The sequence below is a fragment of the Benincasa hispida genome, chromosome 6, assembly GCF_027475165.1.
Source record: "Benincasa hispida cultivar pf3 chromosome 6, pf3_genome.v1.1, whole genome shotgun sequence".
NCBI classification, from domain to species: domain Eukaryota; kingdom Viridiplantae; phylum Streptophyta; class Magnoliopsida; order Cucurbitales; family Cucurbitaceae; genus Benincasa; species Benincasa hispida.
In genome coordinates, this window is record NC_143483.1 from 13,328,136 (window position 1) to 13,352,557 (window position 24,422).

Consider the following 24,422-nt stretch of genomic DNA (forward strand, 5'->3'; position numbering starts at 1 on the left):
CATTCATTCTCTATGGATTTTGACATCAACAGTTACGTTATTTTCAATAAGAAAAAAAAATACAACATAACGTAAAATGTTGAGCATTCTTTTTTCTAAAAAAAACCGTTTTAATAATAATAAAAAAACACGTTTGAAGGCCAAAAATTCTCTTGTTCTATATGGGCCGGTGACGTGTTTGTCTAGAGGCCCAAAAAACTCAACCACGGGCTTGAATACGTGGGCCTTGGGCCTGTCGCTCCCACCGAAGAACAGCCCTACCAATCATAAATCCACAAATATATTATAAAAACAAAAGAAAAATATTAAAAAAAAAAAACCAAAAAATAGGAGCTCCGAATTTCCGTTTTGGTCAAGAGACTCGGAGAGCTCGTGAAAGCAAGAACAAAACACTCAATCGCTGTCAACCGAAAATCGTCAGACGCCGAGATCAGCCCCTCTGTTTCGAACTTCAGGTTCGTTCCTTTTCTTCTAATCGGAATCCCGTTCCCTTTCGTACGGCTATTTGTGCGTTTAATTCTGCGTAACGCTGCATTTTGGATGAAATTTCATCTCTTGGATTTTCAACGATTGGATTAGAGCTCTCACTTTTAGGGATTGCGTGTACAAAATTTCCAAGGCTTGGTTGGTTTCGGGGCTATTGCGTTGGCTTCTGATTCAGGATTTTTGATATTCTTAGTCGAATATGGATCTGGTCTCTGGTTACAAGGTGATCTCTCTCTCTCTTCTCTGCGTCCGAATTTTCATGGATTATGAGGTTTAGAATAGCAATGTGGTGCTTGTTTTCTGCTGTTTATACAATTTTTAGCATTGTTTTTTTAATCTGTGAGTTTCGTGCAGGGCATGGTTGGGCTTGTTTTCGGCAATGAGAATTCTGCATCCGGTGAAGATAGGTAAGTAGATGTTGTATGCTCGTAAACACGAAGGTGGATAAATTGTACGGCATACGCTTTCCCATATGCTTTTTCTCATTCAGAAAAATCTTAATAGTTACGTCTACTGTTGCTTTTTACATATATTATGGTTAATTGTGTGGCGCCTTTTTGATAGCTATGTTGAACGTGTATTGGATCGCATTAGCAATGGTCAGCTTGCAGAGGACAGGAGAACTGCTATGGTGGAACTTCAGTCTGTTGTAGCAGAAAGTCGTGCTGCCCAGCTAGCTTTCGGTGCAATGGGTGTGTGCTTTGCTTGTTAATCTAACTTCAGTTCTGTAGATTATCTAAAATTTATAAATAAAAATATACATTTGACATGTTTTTTGCAGGATTCCCTGTGCTCATGAGTGTTTTGAAGGAGGAACGGGATGATGTTGAAATGGTTGTAGTTTATCTGTTCTTTGCTTCCCTTAATTGAGGAATTAAATCTTTCTTTAGGAGTCCTAGTTATGCTTTCATTCTCAGAAAAAGTACATGTTATTGCCTATTTCAACAAGCTTTGGAACAATTAAAGATAATATTATATGGTAAATCTAGGTTTGTTTCTAGACAGTGAAAACTTTAGTTCATAGTATTATACATTATTAGTTTTAGTTCAACTTGATCAGCTGTGGGAAGTCATTCTCCCCCCTCCCCCTCCCTCCCTCCTGAAAAAAGAACTCATGTTAATATTTTTTTAGCATGTATCTGTTAGGTATCAAGACCTGCACTTAGAAACCCAACAAAGAGAACCAGAAAAACAGGGAAGACAACTACTCCTCTGCTCTATTAATGCTATGGATAATCTCAAGTTACAGAGGAAATAGACAAAGAAAACAGAAAAATGAATGCTTAAAAAATAGATGACAAAGAACAAGGGAAACGATCAAGAACCCAACGCATTTGAAAGAGCTGGGAGATTCTCTCCTTAAAGCTTCCTTCAGCCTTTATTTATTCACAAAAACCATGCCTCATTCGCAAGCCAGACCATCCTTATAAAGGAGAACGCAATGGTCCCTCTCAACGGATTTCATCCTCCACTTTCTCTTCCATAACAACTTTTTTCCCCACCCATTTCTTTTGTAACCATCTTCTTCTGTGCATTCTCGTTTTTACCCCTCCTTTTGTAGGTATAGATAATCAGAGGTTTAATAATACCACCCCTCTCGAAGTGCACCTTGTCCTCAAGGTGGCAACCGGGGAACTGTTGCTTCATCAAGGAGGCCGATTCCCACGTAGCTTCATTTTCAGGGAGTCCCTTCCACTTAACCAACCACTCTTGAATTGCTACCTCTCTATTCCAACACATCCCTAAGACCAGTTCTGGCGTTACTTGTAGTTTGAAATCTTCGGACAAAATGGGTGGGAGATGCTGCACTTGTTGTGCTTGCCCTAGTTTTTTCTTGAGTTGGGAAACATGAAACACATTATGGATGGAAGATTCTGGTGGAAGGTTTAATTTGTAGGCGACTTCCCCAATCTTTTCGATTACTTGGTAGGGTCCATAGAACTTTGGAGATAGCTTTTCACTCCTTCGAGCTAAAGAACGTTGTCAATAAGGTTTGAGCTTGAGATATACTTCATCCCCTACTGACAATTGCAGTTCTCATCGGTGTAAATCTGCATTTTTCTTCATGCGACTTTGAGTCGATAAGGGCATTTAGGGCCAGATCTCTCTCCTTTAGCTGCTGTTCCACAGTGTCATTCGTTGTTCTTTTATCCCTATAGGACATTGGGGTGGGGGGGGGGTGTCTTCCATACACGGGCTGATAAGGGGTTGTCCTAATTGATATGTGAAATGTGGTATTATACCACAACTCAGCCCATGCCAACCATTTGTTCCATCTAGTAGGTTGTTAATTACAAAAACATCTCAGATATGTCTCCAAGCATCTGTTGACTCGCTCTGTTTGTCCATCGGTTTGAGGGTAAAATGTTGTGCTCCTTTTTAGTTGTGTCCCCATTGAGGTGAGCATCTCCTTCCAGAAGTTACTCAAAAAGATTTTATCACAATCGGTAATTATAGACTTTGGAATCCCATGGTGTCTAACTACTCCTTGAACAAAAGCCTCTGCAATTACTTTGGCCGAAAAAGGGTGTTTGAGGTTGATGAAGTGGCCATACTTACTCAGCCTGTCAACGACCACCAGAATGGTGTCATATCCCCCTGCCTTAGATAAGCCTTCAATAAAATCCATGGTCCATTCTTCTATGATTAATTCTGGGATTGGTAGAGGCTGCAACGACCCAACAGGGGATAAGGACTCTGTTTTGTATCTTTGACAGATTTCGCACCTCTCCACATATTTCTTTATGTCAGACTTCATGCCTAGCCAGAACAACTCCCCATTCATTCTCTTGTAAGTCCTCAGAAAACTAGAATGCCCTCCCAATACTGAGTCGTTGAAGGTGTGTAGTAAGGTTGGGATTAAGGAGGATTTGCCAGAGAGGACTAATCTTCCTTTATATAGCATCCGTTCGTTCTTCCATTGATACTTTGTTTTCCTTCAGGTTCTTTTTTCAATATGATTATTATTTGTTGGAGTTCTTCATCTTTTTCCACTTCCTTGAGTACGTGTCAACTAAGGCTGGTGCTGTTAACACATTAGGTTTCTGCTGTTGGGAGGGATGCGCGATAGGGCATCCGCTGCTTTATTCTGCAACCATGGTTGGTACAATATTTCAAAATCATATCCAAGCAATTTGGTCAGCCATCTTTCTTTGGAATTGAGGTTGAACTGCACACTGTTCAATTAGTAACTTTAGAGCCTTCTGATCTGAAATGACTATGAATTTGCTGCCTAGCAGGTAATGCCTCCACTTCTGAACTGCCAACACAACTACCATGAGGTCTCTCTCATATATGGATTTTGCTTGAGCTCGTGTTGATAATTTTTGGCTGAAATAGGCTATAGGTTTGTCATTTTGTGATAAGACTGCCCCTAATCCATAACCCGGGGCGTCAGTTTCAATAAAAAAGGGCTGAGAAAGTTCGGTAAAGCCAACACTGGACACGCACGTCATCATCACATGCTTCAATTCTTCAAATGCTCGAGTTGCTTCATCATTCCACACGAATCCATTTTTCTATAATAGTCTGGTTAGAGGGGCTGTGATGCCACTGTACCCTCTTAGAAATCTTCTATAGTACCTAGTAAGTCCCAGAAATCCCCGGAGTTCCGTCACATTAGCTGGCTGCGGCCATTCCAACATTGCGTTAATCTTATCCCCATCAACTTCCACTCCCTGTTGAGAGATCCAATGTCCCAAATACTGTATCCTTGGCCGACTAAAGATGTACTTCTTTCTATTTGTGTACAATTTGTCATCCCTCAGTATGTTGAACACTACCCCCAGATGGGTCTCATGAGTAGTAATGTTGGGGCTATAGACGAGAATATCATCAAAGAAGACAAATATAAACCGACGAAGGAAAGAGCAAAAAACTTGATTCATTAGGGACTGGAAAGTGGTTGGGGCGTTGGTCAGACCAAAAGGCATAACCATAAACTCGTAATGCCTTTCATGGGTACGGAAAGCCGTCTTCTCAATGTCACTTTTTCTCATTTTGATCTAAGGGTACCTAGATTTGAGATCTAGTTTTGAAAACACTGTTGCTTCGTGTAGCTCATCAAGAAGCTCTTCAATGACGGGAATGGGGAACTTGTCAGCCGCAGTGGCTTGATTTAGTTTTCCTCGATCAACTTCTCAATTTCTTCCTTTTGTGCGTGGCCATATTTGTATGGTCGAACGTTGATAGGTTTCTGTCCATCCACGGTCAAATTACGATAATCTATCGCGCTTTTGGGTGGTAAGGTGGATGGAGTCTCAAAAACATCTTCTTGCTTTAATAGTGCTTGAATCATCACCGATAGATCTTCGTAGTGTATCTGCTCTTTCTCCCGATTCCCATCCTTCTTATCTTCTATCTCCAAGTGCTGAAACTCGATTAAAAACCCAATATTATCCTCTTCCCACATTTTGGATAAAGCTTTGAAAGAGATTTCGGCCTTAGTAAGGGAGGGGTCCCCTTGTAGTATGTCGTGAGATTCTCCAGACCATAACGACATTGTTAATGAAGGCCAATGGATTCCCATGAAACCCGTAGTGCATAACCAAGGCATTCCTAGGACCACGTTGATTTGTCCCAAGTTGATTTCTAAGAAATCTGCCCTTACTAGCAATCCTGGCAGTTGTAACTCGATACCTTTGCAAATTCCTTTTCCTTGAATAGCCATTCCATTCCCAATAACCACTCCGAACCTCGTCTTCTGTCTCAGGGGAATGTTTAACTCTCTCACAGTTTCTTGGTGAATGAAGTTGTGGGTAGCCCCTGAATCTATCAACACAGTTACCTCCTTACCTCTCATCGTCCCTTTCAACTTCATGGTTCCTTTTGCTGAAAATCCGAGCATTGATTTTAAAGCTAACTCAATTTTTTCAATGAATTCCATCCTTTTCAGGTTTCTCCTCTTCTTCTTTGATCTCCTCGGCCTCTGACTCTTCTTCTTTAGCTATGAATAACATTAGTTGTCGATTCTCCTTTATTTTGCAACAATGCCTAGGGGAATACTTTTCGTTACAACGAAAACACAAGCCCTTGTCTAGGCGATCTCGAAATTCAGTATCCGATAGTCTCTTCAGCGGGGGATCCTTCTTCGAATAGTTACTCTTCACTGGGATGGATACCTACTTCATCGTTAGGGATTCATTCCCTTTTGTATAACCTTTTTCCGTTAGAGTGGGTTCCCTTTTCCCGCCTTGGGCCTCCCGTTTATTGGGCCCAACTATTTCTAGATCAGCCAAAACCATTTTAGGACCAGGTTTTGATCATTGACTAATTGGGCTTCGCGCATACACTCGTCCAGTATTGTTGGGTGTTTGCTGATAACTTCAGCCTGTAACACTAGTTTGAGGCCGTTCATGAATGCGCCTCTGAGCATGTTCTCCGCCATCTCCGATAGTGGTGCTGAGTAGGTGACACATTTCTTCACGTAGGCAGAGTACGTACCCTCCTGCTTAATCCTCAACAGACGGGCTCCCAAACTTCCTTCCTCGATGGGTCTATAGTGATCAAACAACCTCTCCTTTAGTTCTTTCCATGTAGTGATGGCCTTCCGATTATGGCTCCACCGGAACCAATCTACTTCATCTGGGGCGAAGCTGACCACAACCACCTTGACCTTCTCAGCATTCGATAACTCGTGTATTTTGAAGTAGTGTTCTGCTCGATATACCCAGGATTCTGGATTTTTCACCCGAGAGGGATCTCCAGTCGCTTGTACTTGCCTTTATCCATATTTTCGGCTCTATGATGTAGAGTGGATTCTGCCTCCTCTATCTTCCCTCTTGATTTGAGGTGACTCCCTTCTGTGGTTCCCAATTCTTCCTTCTTCCTTGAAGAGTTGTTTTCTCTGACTTCCTCAGCTAGCTTTTCTATGGTTCCCTTCTATGGTTCCCTTCTATGGTTCCCGATTCTTCCTTCTTCCTTGAAGAGTTGTTTTCTCTAACTTCCTCAGCTAGCTTTTCTATGTTTTTGCACAACCCAAGCACCATTTCTTTCAATGCAGCAATCTCCTTCTCATTTGTCTCCATTCTCTCTTCTAGTTGTTTCTGGGCTATCGCTCTTGTCCGCCCCAGGATTGGGTGGCTTTGATACCAATTTGTTAGGTATCAAGACCTGCACTTAGAAACCCAACAAAAAGAACCAGAAAAACAGGGAAGACAACTACTCCTCTGCTCTATTAATGCTATGGATAATCTCAAGTTACAGAGGAGATAGACAAAAAAAAAAAAAGAACAGGAATACGAATGCTTCAAAAATAGATGACAAAGTACAAGGGAAACGATCAAGAACCCAGTTCCTTCGAGAGAGCGGGGAGATTCTCTCCTTAAAGCTTCCTTCAGCCTTTATTCATCTCACAAAAATCATGCCTCATTTGCAAGCCAGGCCGTCCTTATAAAGGAGAATGCAGTGGTCCCTCTCAACGGATTTCATCCTCCACTTTCTCTTCTATAACAACTTTTTTCCACACCCATTTCTTTGTAACCATCTTCTTCTGTGCATTCTTGTTTTTACCCCTCCTTTTGTAGATAGGATAATTGGAGGTTTAACAGTATCGTGATATGTTTTTCCATTACTTGAGTTCAGGTTCGAGGGGCCCTTGAAACTCTTGTAAGTGCATTAACTCCTCTCGATCATGCGAAAGGATCCAAGGATGAAGTCCAACCAGCTCTGATGAACTCTGATCTGCTTTCAAGGGAATCAGACAGCATCTCTCTTCTTTTGAGTCTTTTGGTCAGTTATTCCTCTTATGTTTAAATATATTTTTAATATTCATAGGTTTGGGGGTATGCATTTGCGTAACTCAGTACCATATCTGAACACATTTCTCCGCCCCTCTTGGGGTTTCTTTTGTGCTTTTGCAGTCAGAAGAGGATTTTTATGTGAGATATTATACTCTTCAACTGTTGACAGCTCTTCTTACAAATTCTCCCACGAGGTATATTTATTTACTCATTTTGTTTATTTTATGTTGTTTCTATCTCTATCTTTTACAGTTCTCATTAGTTGCTGATTTTCCCCTTAAGGTTGCAGGAAGCAATTCTCAGCATTCCTCGTGGTATAACTCGACTAATGGACATGCTTAAGGATCGCGAGGTATACTTTGGCTAACTTGTATTATGCAAATTACTTTTTAATGTCCCCCTCCAATTTTATATGGTGGTCTCCAAGACCTATTTAAATAATCAGTTGGTCTCAAATCGATGTTTACCTATATTTAGAATATTGACACCAATATTAAACTGAACGAATGTATTAATAATTGAAAAATTAAAGCAGGACGAAATAGTGTTAAACTAGATTTAAGAATTATTGTCTTTTAATCAAAACAATGGGGGCACAATTGTAAAAATGGATATCGTACAATGTTAGCACCACTATGGGTTGTGTTAATGATCATTGGGGAAGTAAAAAAAAGGCATGAAATTTGGTGGAACAAGTTCAAATCTTGTGGTGGCTACATTTCTAGATAACAAAAACCTACAATTTTCTTGATAACCAAATATTGTAGTGTACTAGGAGATTAGTTGAGATGCAAGTAAGTTGGTTGGCATACTTGTGGATTTAAAAGAGTATATCATAGGGTGTGAGGATTTGAACTCTTCCATTAGAAGAAAGTTCAATGTTTTAGACTCCATTGTTGGGAAGCATAGATGTTTCGACACACACTCTTTTGCTACCCTTAACCATGAGGAAAATAATTTTTGTCTAATTTCCTCTCTATTGAACTGTCCTTGCATCTAGAGCTACAACAAAAAGATATTGCTTATATTAGAATGAGTCATTAAAATATGGTTATTGTTTGCCTTATAGGTTATACGGAATGAGGCTCTGCTATTGCTTACTTACTTGACCCGTGAAGCTGAGGTTTGATCTTTCTTCAGTTATATTGGTTATAGTTATTTTTGTACTGAAATATCAAAGGTTATAATCATTTAGTTTTGTATAAATTCATTTATCCATTAGTAGCATAGTCTCATGTTAAATTTATCACAAATTCAGATTTTGTTTTTTTCCAAAGAACACTTTTTTTAATAGGATATCGAGCTTTCATTGAGAGTGAAAGAATGTACAAGGACAGGCAAGAAGACCTGCCCACAAAAGGAATCGTCCACCACCTACATGAAAGGATTTCAACCCTAAAGAATAAGACCTAACTGAATTACAAATTATTCGATTCATGGAAGCCCACAAAGAGGTATTAAACCTCACCACCTCTAAAGATCTCTCAACTCCACTAAAGATCCTACTATTCTTCTCAAGTCACACCCCTCAAAATATTGCAAAACAACACACCTACTGTAAGTCATAACACTCCGCCCTTGTCACGAAAGGGAGAGTACATATCTCCTCGATCAAAGAGGGACCGTCCTTGTTATGTACCCATACAATCCCAAATTAACTAAAGCACTGACACCAAAGAACAATATTTTAGACTTATGATAAATGTTTAGTTAAATTTTTGAAACAGAAAGGAGCCTCTTTATTAGAATAAAAAGAGACTAATGCCCAAAGTACAAGAGAATTATACGAGGAGCATGAATAAAAAACAGAATGAGACAAACAAAGCAAAACTAAACAAAAGGATCAGGAAGCACACCCAGGTATCTCAACTAAGTTGACACCTCCTTAGTGCCCTCATCATGTCCAATATGATAAATGTTTAGTTAATGAATGATAAACTATTAGCCATTGAACAACATTTTATTTTGAAGAACATTGTTTTAATTCTATCCTATCTAAGAATAATCTTTTATATTCATGATACTACATTTTTAATTAAAAAATGACAAACTTGTAGTAGTCATTTAGTTTACCTTATTCAAAAAATATACTTTAAATGAATAATAATAATATCTCTTAAATCACCAATTGACCAAAAAACTTAAGCTAATGAGTGAAGGTAAATTTAATTATATATCATCTAATACTCCTCACTTGTGAGATTGAAATATGAAGAAGAGCCAAACAAGTGGAAATTAATTAATTGGGGAGAAAACAACATTGCAGGGGCTTGAACATAGGACCTCCTAAGACAACCTACTCTGATACCATCTTAAATCACCAATTGACCCATAAGCTTAAGCTAATGGGTGAAGGTAAATTTAATTATATATCATCTAACAATAACTCATCACAGAAATGGGTAGTTAAATTTGAAAAGAATGGCTAGTTTAGACTGAATAATGCAGGAGTTCTTGAAAGAAATAGGAAATCAATAGCTTCTTTTCTTGAATCTCTTTCTCATATATAGTATAGATTTAAAATTTTTCGTATTAATGATGGTTTTGAAAGGTGATATTGTCTTTCACTGACTAATAAATCTATTCAATTTTAGGAAATTCAAAAAATCGTGGTATTTGAAGGTGCATTTGAGAAGGTTTTTAGCATCATTAAAGAGGAAGGAGGCTCTGATGGTGGTGTTGTTGTGCAGGTAGTTCATGATTGAAAACTTAATTTGCTTAATTTATGTCAGATGTGCGTTTTACTGTTTTAAGTTCACTTGTGAGATCTTTATCATTATTGTTTTCTCATGTGATAAAATGTGGTAGGTACCTCTTTCTTTTCCCCTTTCCTCTAAAGTTCCCTATCTTTCTCACATTTGGAAACCATAGCTTGAAACTTCTGTTCCTATGAGAACCTTATTTCTGTTAGAAATTATTGTTTTATTGTATTACTTCTTTTTGGAAATTAAGTTGAAATTTGTATGATCGTTACTATTTTAAACCATTTTTGTCAAAGGAAAAATATTATAAACTGAAGAAAGCATTACCTGAGGGATTTTTCTTTAATCTCTCTTTCTTTCCGGTTTTCCAAACCTCATGCTATTCAATCTGGAAAACAAGTGTCATAATTTGTATTCTTATTTTTTTAACTTCACAGGAAATTGAATTTATAGACAACGATCCTCATCGAAAAAACCTTTTATAGACAATGATCGGCGAACTCCTCTGGTCCTCTTTCTCATTAGTTGGTCTGTGGGAAGTTAATATGATAGACATAATTTAGATTACTCATCTCCATCTGCTCATTTCCTCAGATCAAAGTTTTCATTTCTGTTTACTGATGTGTTTGACATATCCTTTTGATTTAATATCCTGGTGATGGAAATATATTGAGTTTGTTATGGTTTTAATGAATACTTCTTAAACAGGATTGCCTAGAATTGTTGAACAACCTTCTAAGAAAAAATGCATCAAATCAGGTGAGCTGCATTTATCTATTGTTATCTGTCAATACCTTGCTATTTGTGTCTTAGGCTTTTCTAAAAGGTTGTAGAATGTTATACTCAGGTGTTGCTGAGGGAGACTATGGGATTTGATCCATTAATATCAATTCTGAAGTCAAGAGGAGGTACTTACAGTTTCACACAACAAAAGGTTAGATAATTGTGCAATTGTGCATCACATGAATACATTTTTAATATCCTGTCCAAAAGGTCTTACCAGTGCATTTTTTGTGAACATCTTGCCAGTAGACAATAAATTTACTCAGCGCATTAGGAACTATAAATTTACTGATAATGGGAGACCCCAAGGTTGATCCTGGAAAAGATGGAAATAAGCTGACTAATAAAACAACTTTGGTTCAGGTTTGCAATAGAAAACAATTATTTTATGTATGTTTCCTTAAATTGAAAAGACTGGGGTTCTCTGACGAGATTTTTCTCTTTGCCCTTACACAGAAAAAGGTTTTGGATCATCTTCTACTGTTAGGTGTTGAAAGCCAATGGGCCCCTGTTCCAGTCCGTTGTGCGGTAAGTGAGGCAGTGTACTATCTATCAATCACATACAAAGACAAACACTCTCATCTTATAGACTTATTCTGATGGACTGAAACATGTCCAGTAGTTAGAATAATGTTTATTCTTGAAGCTCCTTCGGTTTCTTGCCCCAAAGATATTGATTACTCTATGCATTTGCTTCTAGTTATTAAAATCTGAGAGTAATTTCATGGAAAATACTTTTTTGCACTTCTATAAGACTTTTGAGGTGTCAATATTTATTTTTGTAGGATAATCGTTGTGTAATTCTGCTTAATAAAATTTTCCATCGTCTTCATGCACGGAAGGCTGAAGCTTGATAGATTCTCTCTTTCATGAACTTAAGCTAGATGAACTCTATTTCTTGTTTCTTGTCATTTTTTATTCTTACAATTCCTGCTTTTATCCATTCTTGCTGTTCAACTGGAATTATCTCATATAGATTATTGATATGATAATGATAGTAAATATTTATAATGAGATCTGTTTGATATATGTTTGGGATTTGGATATTTAAAACTAGATGAAATTTAATGTTATGACCTTGCTGGAAGATCTGTTTGATAGGTTGTATAATTGCCATGGTTACCCCCTACACCACAAATACACACATATCTATTAGATAGTCAGATCTCAAACCATTTTCTTTTCTTTTAGTTTGTTTTCATTCAGCTATCACTGATGTATAAGTGGATGCCAGTTAATCATTCAATATAGATTTTTTCTTTCATTTTATTAGGCATTACAATGCATTGGCAATCTGATCTCTGAGCATCCCAAAAATCTTGATACTATTGCAAGCAAACTCCTTGGAGACAATGTGCAAGAACCTGCCCTGAATTCAATACTTAGAATCATTTTGCGGACATCAAGTACCCAAGAATTCTTTGCTGCTGATTACGTTTTTAAGTGCTTTTGTGAGGTTATTTTTGCTTTCAACTTTCTACATTTTTCTTCACAAAGCGTATTAAGGACTTTCATCAATTTAACTTAATTTTTTTAATACTCAAATTTCAAATTCAATTGTGTTATTACTCTTTTTAACGTGTTTTCTGAATCAGAAAAATTCTGATGGACAAACAATGTTGGCATCCACTTTAATTCCTCAACCACAGTCCATGATCTATGCACCACTTGAGGAGGATGTGAACATGTCATTTGGAAGGTTTATTCACAAATTCATTCTGCACTGTTCTTTTCCTGCTTTATTAAATGCACCCTTTTTTTGGTTACTATTGTGGAAGATGGGTTTAAATTCCATAAACTTCTAGGTTAAAAATGTTAGCTCACAAATTCTTCTATTTGGTGAATGATAATATCTGAATAAGTTCTTCTTGCAGCATGCTGTTGCGTAGTCTTACTTTGAGTGAAAATGATGGTGATCTCGAGGTAATTTATGTTTTAATATCAAGGAAATGTTGAAATGTATGATATGTTGTCTTCTGCACCACAAAGTAGCATTAGTTCTCGGATGTCCCTGGAGGGACAAGTATCACGAGTTCTATAATGACAATCTGGCTAATATGATTGCAGACATGTTGCAGAGCTGCCAGTGTTCTATCGCATGTGATTAAGAACAACAATCAGTGCAAGGAAAGGGTATGCAACTAGATAGATTTCGTTCTAATGTTTCTTCTTGACGGTAAAGCATGAATGTTTGCATTTCATTACTACTAATCTTGCATGCATGACCACTGTTTTCTTTGTTTCCTATATCTTTTAAAAAAGAAGTAAAATCTATCTTGTATGAATGAAAAGTATCTTGGGAATAAAAGAAACTTAGGGTCTGTTTGGTTTTCAATATGGATTCTATTTTATATTTTTAGATTCACGGAGTTTAACGAATAATATGTTTGGCAGACAACCCAAATTCTGTTTCTGAAAATTGTTTTCGAATTCTGATATCCAAATAATGAAGATTCTGAAACAACATTTTTATATTTTCTTTGTATCCAGAATTTGAATTTTAAAATTTAAAATGCAGAATTATATTAAATAAAGATAAAAACATTTAGAAATATAGTATGCCATGTTATAAACCTAATTCAAATTTTTTACAATTAAAATATGTATTATGTAATGTATTATAAATTAAATTTGGTTAAATTTCAAGTTTAGGCCCTATGGTTTGGATAAAGTCAAAAGTCAGTCCATAGGATTTTAAAATATAGAATGTAGTTCCCATGGTTTGATAGTCCATATGGTTTGTTAAATCCTCTTAAATAGTCCATACCATAGGCATATTTATTATGAAGTTTTTATCAAATCATAGGGGGTAAATTCTAATGAGAAACCATAATATTTAAATTTTAACTTACTCCAAACCATAGGGACCAAAATTTCAAATTTTCCTATAAATTTATAATATTGCAAAACAATAATTATACAATTTTTTTAACGTGTTTATAAATAAATTAACAATAATTTATTGTCAACTAATATTTAATGGGTAACTACAACTAGTTCACAATTGTTTATATTAGAATTCAATTTTTGAATTCTGGTACAAAACACATGAAAATGTGGAATACAACTCTGTTTTTATTTAATCCCTTGTTTTCAAATTTCGATTTTCAGATTCTCTACCAAACAAGTCTTTAATTTTCATATTCCTTTTCTATGTTTCAGGTACTGAAAATAAAACTTGAAGCACCCATGCCTTCCTTGGGAGATCCCGAACCTCTGATGCATCGAATGGTGAAGTATTTGGCTGTTGCCTCTTCTATGAAAAATAGAAATGGGAAGTCGTCCTTGAGCAGCAATTCATATGTTCAACTAATCATATTGAAATTGCTTATCATTTGGTTGGCTGACTACCCCAGTGCAGTGCAGTGCTTCCTAGATTCACGGCCCCACCTCACATATCTGCTTGAGTTGGTCGCAGATTCATCTGTAACTGTTTCCATGAGGGGTTTGGCAGCAGTTATCTTGGGGGAATGTGTAATCTATAATAAATCAAGTGATAACGAGAAGGATGCTTTTACCATTGTTGATACCATTAGTCAGAAGGTTGGGCTTACATCATACTTTCTGAAGTTTGATGAGCTGCAGAAGAGCTTTCTTTTTGCCTCCAAATCATCAGAACCACGGAAAGTTCTGACAAGATCTATAGCTGCTAGTATGGCTGATATTGAAGATGTTGATGATGATCCTTCAAATCAGAAAGACGAGGAGCTTCCTATTCTCTCATCTGTTTTCGATGCTCATTTTATCAACACTGTTAAGAAATTGGAAGCAGATATCAGAGAGAGTATTGTTGTGGTATATAGTCAACCAAAGAGCAAGGTGGCTGTGGTGCCAGCAGAACTAGAGCAGGGGAAAGGGGAAGCTGATGGTGAGTACATCAAGCGGCTTAAAGCATTTGTAGAGAAGCAATGCACCGAGATACAGGTAAATCATTTGCTTACTATGCTTATATGCTTTGCCGCTAATTCTTAAATGTTAATCAATTAATAAAATTGGAATACTAAGTAGCATACTGCTAGTATTTGTTTCCATGTTTTTGGCCAACTATTAGGAGCAATACTTTTGTTACTATACTAAACTTAAGAAATCATTATTAGCATACTGTGGTTTTGACTGTGTTTGGGAAAAATTTGGGGACCAAATCTTTAGTTAAGTTGGTGCACTTTTTTGGATCTGAGTGAAAATTTAGACTCAATTCTAAGATTTACATGCTCTTTGCATATTTTGGCATCTATTACTGATATATAATTTTGTCTTCCTATTCCACCATTATTTAGACCCGAGAAATGAAAGTAATTATTATTTGATCCATCTACCTTCCCTATTTCTAGGACCTTCTTAGTAGAAATGCAACTTTAGCTGAGGACCTCTCTAAAACCGGAGGGAATGACTCCCCGAGTGAGCAGAGAGCGAGTGGGCCATCCAACCGAGTCCAATTAGAGACACTTCAAAGAGATCTTCAAGAAACATCTAAACGGCTGGAACTGCTCAAGGAAGAGAAAGTGAAAGTCGAATCTGATGCATCCTACTACCGAAACTTGGCTGGTAAGATGGAATCCGATCTTAAGAGCCTCTCAGATGCATACAACAGTCTCGAACAAGCAAACTTCCATCTAGAAAAGGAGGTAAAAGCTTTGAAGAGAGGAGAACACTCTGTTAGCCCCGACATTGAGGCAATTAAGGCAGAAGCAAGGGAAGAAGCTCAGAAGGAGAGCGAGACTGAACTGAATGACTTGCTTGTGTGCCTCGGGCAAGAACAAAGTAGAGTGGAAAGATTAAGTGCAAGGTTAATCGAGTTAGGAGAGGATGTTGATAAACTTCTTGAAGGAATCGGAGACGATCTGGGGCTGCCCGAAGACGATGAAGATGAAGATTGATATTGTGCACTCTGTGATGTTCTTGTGCCTTCTCCTCCTCCTTATAGGTATGATTGATTGTGTTTTATTCTCCATTTGTACATTTCTTGTTGCACTGTACAGTTTGAAACTTGTCTACTATACTCATTCTGGAGTAACGGGAGGTTCAGTTTAAATTATGATATACTTGAATCGAATTCCATTCGGAGCTTGCAACCTACGATATATATTTCTATCCGAATATCAGTTGCAAACAATGAGCTTTTCATTCAAGGGAAGATGAAATTGATTATTCAATTATTATATCAATTTAGGTTTTTTATTCAATTATTGTCTTTTAAACAATTCTTTATTATGGTTGTTTTAAAAAAAAAATCAGTCAAAATTTAAGATTAAATATCAACATCTAAAAATACAGAATTTACTTCTAAGTCAGATGATCGTACCAACTTTTTTTCTAATTTTTTTCCACCTTTTAATATTAATATATATATATATATATATATATATATATATATATAATTTTCAATCATGACTTGAATTTTGAAAAGAATCTTAAATAAATAAGTGAAAGTAGTATTTATAAATTTAATTTTTTTAAAAACTATTGAGAACTAAAGGGTAATTAATGGTCAGTTAATATTTTAGCGAGACATTAAAAAAAAAAAGTTTTGCGATTTTAGGAATTTCGTTGGGGCTTTTTCATTCACGGATGAGTTTTCTATTGAGCTTTTATAATGGGTAGATTTTGAATATTGATGTTGTATATGAAGAGAATTTTTTTTTAAAAAAATTATTTTTGAGAAATTATGTACAAAGATTTAATCCAAAATATTGTAATTTTTTAATGGGCATTATACAGATAAATAAATGGTATACTAAATAAATAAAAATGAAAACTTGAATGACATAATTTATAGATAATAAATTATTAATATACTCTATCACAAAATACTGGAGGAGAAAACGTTGTATGTAAATTAGTGGTCGAATTTTTTAATATGTGAAACCGAACTACAAATATGTGGTTTGGTTTGGTTTCAAATTCGGTTTTTGCATTTTTAAAAAACCTATGTTATATTTTTTTAATTAAAAAATAGTTTGGTTTGGTTCAGTTTGGTTTTTAATTCGATTTGTTCTTTAAATTAAAAACGATTCGGTTTTAAATTCGATTTTACTCTTTTTTTTAAATATATATATATATATATATATATTTGCTAAAAACGGTTCGATTCAATTCGGTTTGGTTTTTAAGAATGTTACGTTTTTGGGGTTTGAATGGCTACCCCAAATGTAAATTGAGAGTAAAAAATAGGTGCATGGAATTAGATTGAAATATCATGGTTTCTTAATAAAATGGATAGTGGAAAAAAAAAACTACACCCGAAGTATAATGAAGTAAACTCAAGAAAAGAATAAAGATATAAAAACGTTAATGGATCATAGGAAGGGAGGAGAGAGTGGTGATCGGGTATGAGAAGGGAGGAGACATAGGAGTGGGGGGTGGAGAAGTCGAGAGAGTTGTTAAATGAGGGTTACCATGCATATGTTGAAGGAAGTGAAAAGGTGGTATATTAGTGGGCCAAATGGTGATATAGGAGTTATATCATCTTCTCACATAAGATATTGGCCCTCCAAACAGTCCCTCAATAGTAATAGAAAATAGGGCTAACAAGAAAAATAACAAATTTTAAAGTTTCATTTGGAAAAATGGCAAAAAAGTTTCAAAATTGTAAAAATAGCAAAACGAATTTATATAATAAAAAATATTAATTAATAAATGACAAAACTACCATAACATGAATATCACAAATACACTCTACCTAGACATTCTAGAACAACACATACATAATATCTAAACATTCCAGAAGCAAAATAAAAATTAAAAATCACCCAATATGATCCTTTATGCAAGGGAAGATGACGAGATGTGACCATTTTGGTCCTTGGATCTTGAAAGTCAAAAACACTATCAATCCCAGAACGTCAGTGTTGAAAATGATGCTCAAAGTAGAAACAAAAGCAAAAAAAAAAAAAAAAAAAACATGTGTGCAAGCGAAAAAGGTCGGCAACCTGATGAGGGTGCTAGCCAAGATGATGGAATCCAAAAAAGAGTTGCAACGATCAAAGACATGAGATTTGAGATTACAAAGGAGAAAATGAGATTTGGGGCCGGCTAAATGAAGAAAATGAAGAATATGGGATTTAGGGTTCTTTGTTATCTTCTTTTAATAAATAATAATATTTATGATGATAATAATAATAATAAGAATAAGAATACTAATACTAACAACAACAACAATAATATAATAATATTTATGATGATAATAATAAGAATAAGAATAAGAATACTAATACTAACAACAACAACAACAACAATAATAATAATAATAAACTGAAAAATGCATATATACCCATCCACATGTTTCAAACATTTAAAATTTAGCTCCCATTTATATGTTTTTTTTAGGTTCAACGAGCCATTTTTACATGTTTGTATATGAAAAATTGAAAACACTGAAAATATAAAGAAAAAAATCAAATTAATTTGATAACAATAATATTTAGATACAATTGAATTTGTAACAAACATATAAACAAATCAAAAGTTAGTTGAATCTAATCAAATTTGATAATAAAAAATAAATTCAAATAAATTCAAATAATAATAATAATAATAATAATAATAATAATAAAACAGTAAGTTTTTGTTTATTATTAAAAAAAATCGATAAGTAATTAGATAAAATTTAATTTGATAATAAAATATAAATTCAAATATAATTCGGGGAGAAAAATAAAGAAGGGAGTTCGTTTATTTACGTATTCATAATTCTGTTTTTCATAAAGCTTCAACAATTAACTTCATCAATAACAAAAACATATGAAAAAGCCTAACTCTGTTGTAGAGGCATAGCAAAAACAACAAGATTGCAAGAGTGAATACTTATTTATTTGTCAAAAAAGATAAATTAATGATATAATAATATAATAAGATTATAATATGTATAAAATATTATGTAAAATCCTAATTAAAATAAAAAATTTAATCCAAATTTATAATAATAAAAAATGAATAAAATAATATAAAATCTAAAGATATATCATAAATTAAAATCTAAATGGTGATAAATAAATTAAATATTGATTAATTTTAACTATTTTCAAAAAGTGGTTAATTCAAATCAAAACAAATAGCTAATTTAAATCATTAGGGAAGAAAAATGAGGAAGAGATTGGTTTATATTTTAAATCAATTCATGAAGTAGTTATCAAAATGTAATTTTTATATTAAAAATAAATTTAAATTTCAAAAGAGGGAAAAATGAGTAAGAAATTGGTTTATTTTAAATCAAATCCTAGTGTTAAAATTATAACAAAAACAATAGCTTGATAAAGAAACCACAAGAAAACTTAAATCAATGAAACCTTTGTGTAAATAACAAAGGTTATGGCAATGTATGGAACAACAATCTAAGGAAGTGATATTTCTTTTCCCAAAACGTTAAAATAATATATAAAATAACATATACAACTAATTTATTAAAAAATGTGAGAAATATAACGCTAATTCATTAAAAAGTGTATGTACACAATTATGAAAAACAATATAGAGATTTGAATGAAATATATGGATAAATAAAGTTTTAATAATATATGGATATTTCAAATATAAATTTAGTAGAAAAATTTGGATATTTATTGAGGTGAGATAAATTCGAAAAGTTGTTAAATAAAATCTTAAATAATAATAAAATATAGAGATTATGTTAGCAAAATTAAGAGGGCAGTTGTCTTTGACAAATATCAATAATTTTTGTGTATCGACCGTGTTTTCTAGTTTAGAATTACTTGGAATTTGTAGTTTCATGAACAACAAACAAGGCAAGGGTAAATCAGGCATTTAGAAATTTGTGCAGTTACCATAATTCTTATTTTTAGACAGTTTTATTACTTTTTAGAATAAAACCTCAAATTCCGCTATACTCCAATTTCCCTAGAAAATAGGGGAATTCCACCGTCGTAATGCTAAATCAATTAGAAATTTGGGCAAGACTGGGATAGACTATTTTCAAACCCACCACTTATTTACAAACCCACCACAGTAGTGTAGTATGGACATTCCTAAGTAATGTAGTTTGTTTTCAAACCCACCACTTATATATAAATGTAAAAAGATGTCATACTCCAATATAAAAATCTTATTATTAAGTATATGATAGATAGTGACATTTTACCATATTTAAAAATATTTTCAATAATTTTACCATTTTAAATAATTGTCCAAAATTTTGTTGAGACAAAAAAAAGTTAAAATTGAAATCTAATGAAAATTTTTCATTTCCATGAGAAAAATATGTGTCTACGTACTCAAAAGAAAAAGAAAACATGTACATATATATGACAGTTCATTAGATAAAATTATACAAAATACCCATAAACTTTGTATATATGTAAAAAATAGCCTTAAACTTTTAAAAGTTTCACAAATACCTTCAAACTTTGAATAAAAATTCAAAAATACCATAACCGTTAGTTTTGGATGGAAACGGTTAATGTTTTGTTTAAAAAATAATCCTCAAACTTTCAAAAGTTAATAAAAAAACCCTTAATTTTGAAAGTTTGAAATATTTTTGCAATGAGGCATTAACGATTTTTGTTTATATATTAACAATAAGAATATTTTTGAACTTTTTGTTTAAGTTCAATGGTATTTTTGAAACAAAACACTTACCATTTTAATTAAAAAAAACTATCCGTAAGAATATTTTTGAACTCTCCTTGAAAGTTAAATGATATTTTTGAAACTTTTAAAAGTTTAGAGGTATTTTTGATACAATGTACAGAGTTCAAAAATATTTTTCATAATTTAGTTTTCATCATACACAATTTTACCAAACTTAATATAACTCAACCGTAGTTGACATATAAATTAAAAGTTCAAATCTTTATACTTTCATTAAAAAGTAATCATATATTTAATAACCATTCTCGTCATTCTAATTCAATCACGAGCTTAACTTAATGATAATGGATATGATTTTGAGGTTTGAACCCAACCCAAAAGGGGAAGAAAAAAATCGAAGCAGATAAGAACAAATTGACTATTAACTTGGAAAGGAGATTTGTGCCAGCCCATACACGTGTGGATCACACATTTATGTGTGTTTATATAAATATATAATTATTTAACTGAACTTGTAAAACCTATATTGCGTCTTCTAGAGCTAAGAAGAAGTCTGAACAGAGTTCCTTCCGACGACTCTCGTCGGCTGTAATTCTCAAAGAAACAGACTGAGAATTGTTTTTAAAGAGAAAGAGATTAAAATGGATTCCAAAACATCGCCATCTTCCTCCTCCTCCTCTGTGATTGAACACAAGGCTTATGCCAGAGTGGGACTACTGGGAAATCCGAGCGACGTTTACTATGGTCGCACCATTTCATTTGCTTTTTCGAATTTCTGGGCCTCTGTACAACTCCAGCCTTCCGATGATCTTGTCATCACTCCCCATCCCACCCACGATTTCGTCCACTTCGGATCCCTCGATCATCTGGTACATTTTTCTTCACATGATATTGAAGTTGTTCATTCGTTATTATAGATCCCTCGATGATCTGGATGGATTTACTAATGGCACATTGCATGATGGAGAATTCAATGAGTAATTGAAATTTTAGAATGTCTGTAAAATTGTGGTTTTGTTTTTCGGAAACTTGTTTATAGTATTTGTGTATTTTTTCTTGTTCTTGTTGCATTTTCGGTTTTAGAGATCTAAAGAGGAAATCGCTATTGAATAGCATATTGCTATATTTTGTTGATGCGTTGGAATTATTGCAATTTCATCGAATGAAATGTAAAGATTACTTTTAAGTTATGATCATGAACTTTTAAGTTAGCCAATATGTCCAAGGATTATGGGAAGGTTAAAGTTTTGTTTGTTCTGTTTTACAGATAAATCGATTGTCCTGTGAAGGCTATAATGGAGGGGTGCGATTGCTTATGGCAATTTGTAAAGTCTTTTATAGTTACTGCAGAGAAAACGAGATTAATCTTCATAAAAGGAATTTTACTTTGTCTTACGACACTAATATTCCTCGACAGGTATAGTACCTTGCTCAATGCAATATTTGTAGATTCATAATCATTTGTGGTCATTGAAATAGATGCTTTCTTTTTCATTTCATGGTTAGTTGGTAAAATAGCAATGCATTAAGCTTATGAAGCATTTGGTTGTGTAGCCAATATGGATTTATGTTCTTTTAATGGGATTGAAAAGGGTTCCTTTCTGAAATTTTGACTCGATCAATACTCATATTTGTACTAGCGTGCCTGCCTAACTTTATTTGCTAGAAATGAATGCTTAGATAGTGTCGTAGTTCATATAGATCTGTAATTTGCACAGTAATGTAATACTACTTGTGTTCATACCATGCTAAACCTCATATTCCCTCATTCTGCATATTGATTTGTTGACAATATATCAAATGGCTTAAGTTATAATTTTGACATTCCAGACAGGACTTTCAGGTTCCAGTGCTATTGTATGTGCTGCCCTGAGTTGCTTGCTAGACTTCTTTGATGTCAGGCATTTGATTAAAGTGGAGGTCAGACCTAACCTTGTTCTTGCCGCAGAGAAAGAACTTGGCATTGTTGCTGGTCTTCAAGATCGTGTTGCACAGGTTTATGGTGGCCTTGTTTACATGGTATAACTCCTAACAATGGTGATGTATTTATGAATATGGAAATAGTTTGAATTCTTTATGACTTCTGTTTCTGTAGGATTTTAGCCAGGAGCACATGGAGAAGCTTGGGCATGGCATATACACACCAATGGATATTAATCTTCTTCCTCCACTCTATCTAATTTATGCTGATAACCCAAGTGATTCTGGAAAGGTCGATATCTTAATGGACTCCGTAGTACATTTCCATTCTTACAATATCCCATATCTACTATTTTTAGTCATGGTCGACTGCCTTGTTTGCACTTGCATGAGTTATTTTTGACAGAAGCATAAAACTAATGCATATTACATCAGTTAAAGTACTGGAGAAGCCCAATGATATTCTTCTGTTTTTCCCCCTCTATAAGATATATTGTCATGAAACTGCAAAGCATTCAATGGCAATATGAACTGTAACCTATCTTCTTTTTTTGGTCAAACAACCTATAGTACACTGCTTTTGACTAAAGCTTGAGAATTTTCACATTCTTCAAATCTTTACAGTTCCTCTATAGATGGATTAATCCTTAGCACTGCTGGAACTATGATCTTGAATACTAACCACTGTCATTGACTCATGTGAATTCAGGTCCACAGTACAGTACGGAAAAGGTGGCTTGATGGGGACAAATTCATCATATCATCAATGCAAGAAGTTGCTAAGGTTGCAGAAGAAGGGAGGACAGTTTTACTTGAGAAGGATTATTCAAAACTTGCCATGCTTATGAACCGCAATTTTGATCTTCGCAGGTAAATGTTTCTTTAGTCAACAATTTAGACCAGACATTAAAACTAGGGGTGTACATAGTCCGGGTTGGAAGACTTTTGTGGACCAACCCAAAAATTCGGGTTGTGCTGGGTTGGGTCACCGGTTCTTCTGAGAGAGAGAGATATTGAGAGAGAGCGAGAGTTTCTAGTTTTTTTCTTTTTAACTTGGGAGTTTGTAAAGATCATGGCCGCTCTCTCCTACAATCTCTCCTTCGCTCTCTCCTTCGTTCTCGCTCTCTCTCCTCTCCTTCAATCCCTAATTTACATATTGGTCCTATATATATATATATATTCGGGTCGGGTCAACCACCCGACCCTGAAATGGGGTAACTCCAGATCCAACCCGAATTTAATATTTTTTAACATTTTTAACCCAACTCAACCCGAAATAAAATCTAACCCAACCCAAACCTTGAATACCCCTAATTAAAACAACATATAGCTCTTGAGTAAATTTTCAACTCCAAAACTATTCAAAATTTTGTTTATTTTGATTCCCTTGGAGTGATATTTGTAATTGGAAAAGATACTTTATGTCTATATGAGAATACTTTGTGCAGGTTCTGCAATTTGGCCTAGGCCTGCTATGCAGTTCTAAATTAGTCGAATGGCCAAGTTGGTTATTTGAGATTGCCCTCCAGTATAGCATCACCTTCTTAACCCATAAAACTTGGCTGGTTATTGCAGTAGTTAAAAAGTTTGGTCTTTATTTCGAGTGAGTTTATAATGACTCATGAGAATAGTGTCTTCTGAAACCCCACTTTTAGAAGAAGCAACTAATTGAGTGCTTTCTGTATGCTTTCAAGTACATTTTTAAGAACACTTCCAACAATTTAACCAAAAACTATGCTCACTCATCCTTACATATAGACAGCAGATGAGTTATTTAGTCCTGTTTTTCCCTTCTCACAGGAGTATGTTTGGAGATGAAGTTCTGGGTGATTTAAACATAGAAATGGTGGAAGTAGCCAGAAGAGTAGGTGCTGCTTCAAAGTTCACAGGCAGTGGAGGAGCTATTGTGGTATTCTGCCCTGATGGGCCTTCACAAGTGGAGCTTCTGAAGGAAAATTGCCAGAAACCTGGTTTTATTCTTCAACCAATCCAGGTGCTTCCTTCATGCCTAAATGAGGTTGATCTTAAAACACTTTCAAGTTAGACTATGAGAGCTTGGAGTGAGTTTGGTAGTTTAAGTTTGCTTGTCAATGTAGTTTGCAAAGTTATGGTAGATTTTCTTTTTGGGGGGACAGATTTTATAGGAACTTCTAAACTTGGTAAATTGGTATTTAGGCGTTTTAAAGTTTCTGTCACATGAACGTTCGACATTCATTTGTTCAACCAATAAATATTGCTCTTTCATATA

General features: G+C 34.6%; 2 protein-coding genes across 7 annotated transcripts; both read left to right on the plus strand.

Moving 5' to 3' along the window:
- Positions 1 to 314: 314 nt before the first annotated feature.
- GC6 (golgin Putative 6) lies at positions 315 to 15,769 on the plus strand. 6 transcript variants are annotated; one of them, XM_039034473.2, is made up of 20 exons: positions 315 to 455; positions 595 to 709; positions 841 to 893; positions 1,051 to 1,178; positions 1,268 to 1,320; positions 7,069 to 7,215; positions 7,347 to 7,420; positions 7,509 to 7,578; positions 8,296 to 8,349; positions 9,821 to 9,916; positions 10,637 to 10,687; positions 10,776 to 10,862; positions 10,961 to 11,074; positions 11,168 to 11,239; positions 11,985 to 12,167; positions 12,307 to 12,410; positions 12,586 to 12,634; positions 12,779 to 12,844; positions 13,874 to 14,635; positions 15,043 to 15,769. In XM_039034473.2, the coding sequence occupies exons 2-20, from the start codon at positions 686 to 688 to the stop codon at positions 15,586 to 15,588; spliced, it is 2,733 nt and encodes a 910-aa protein (XP_038890401.2). In that variant the 5' UTR covers positions 315 to 455; positions 595 to 685; the 3' UTR covers positions 15,589 to 15,769. The 6 variants fall into 6 exon arrangements, with proteins under 6 accessions (XP_038890401.2, XP_038890403.2, XP_038890402.2 ...); XM_039034475.2 differs by having other exon boundaries at positions 620 to 709; XM_039034474.2 differs by having other exon boundaries at positions 316 to 455; positions 580 to 709.
- Positions 15,770 to 20,738: 4,969 nt separating this feature from the next.
- LOC120080473 (GHMP kinase family protein) lies at positions 20,739 to 24,422 on the plus strand. The gene is made up of 6 exons (XM_039035134.2): positions 20,739 to 21,123; positions 21,522 to 21,671; positions 22,085 to 22,273; positions 22,350 to 22,466; positions 22,884 to 23,044; positions 23,975 to 24,422. The coding sequence occupies exons 1-6, from the start codon at positions 20,896 to 20,898 to the stop codon at positions 24,216 to 24,218; spliced, it is 1,089 nt and encodes a 362-aa protein (XP_038891062.1). The 5' UTR covers positions 20,739 to 20,895; the 3' UTR covers positions 24,219 to 24,422.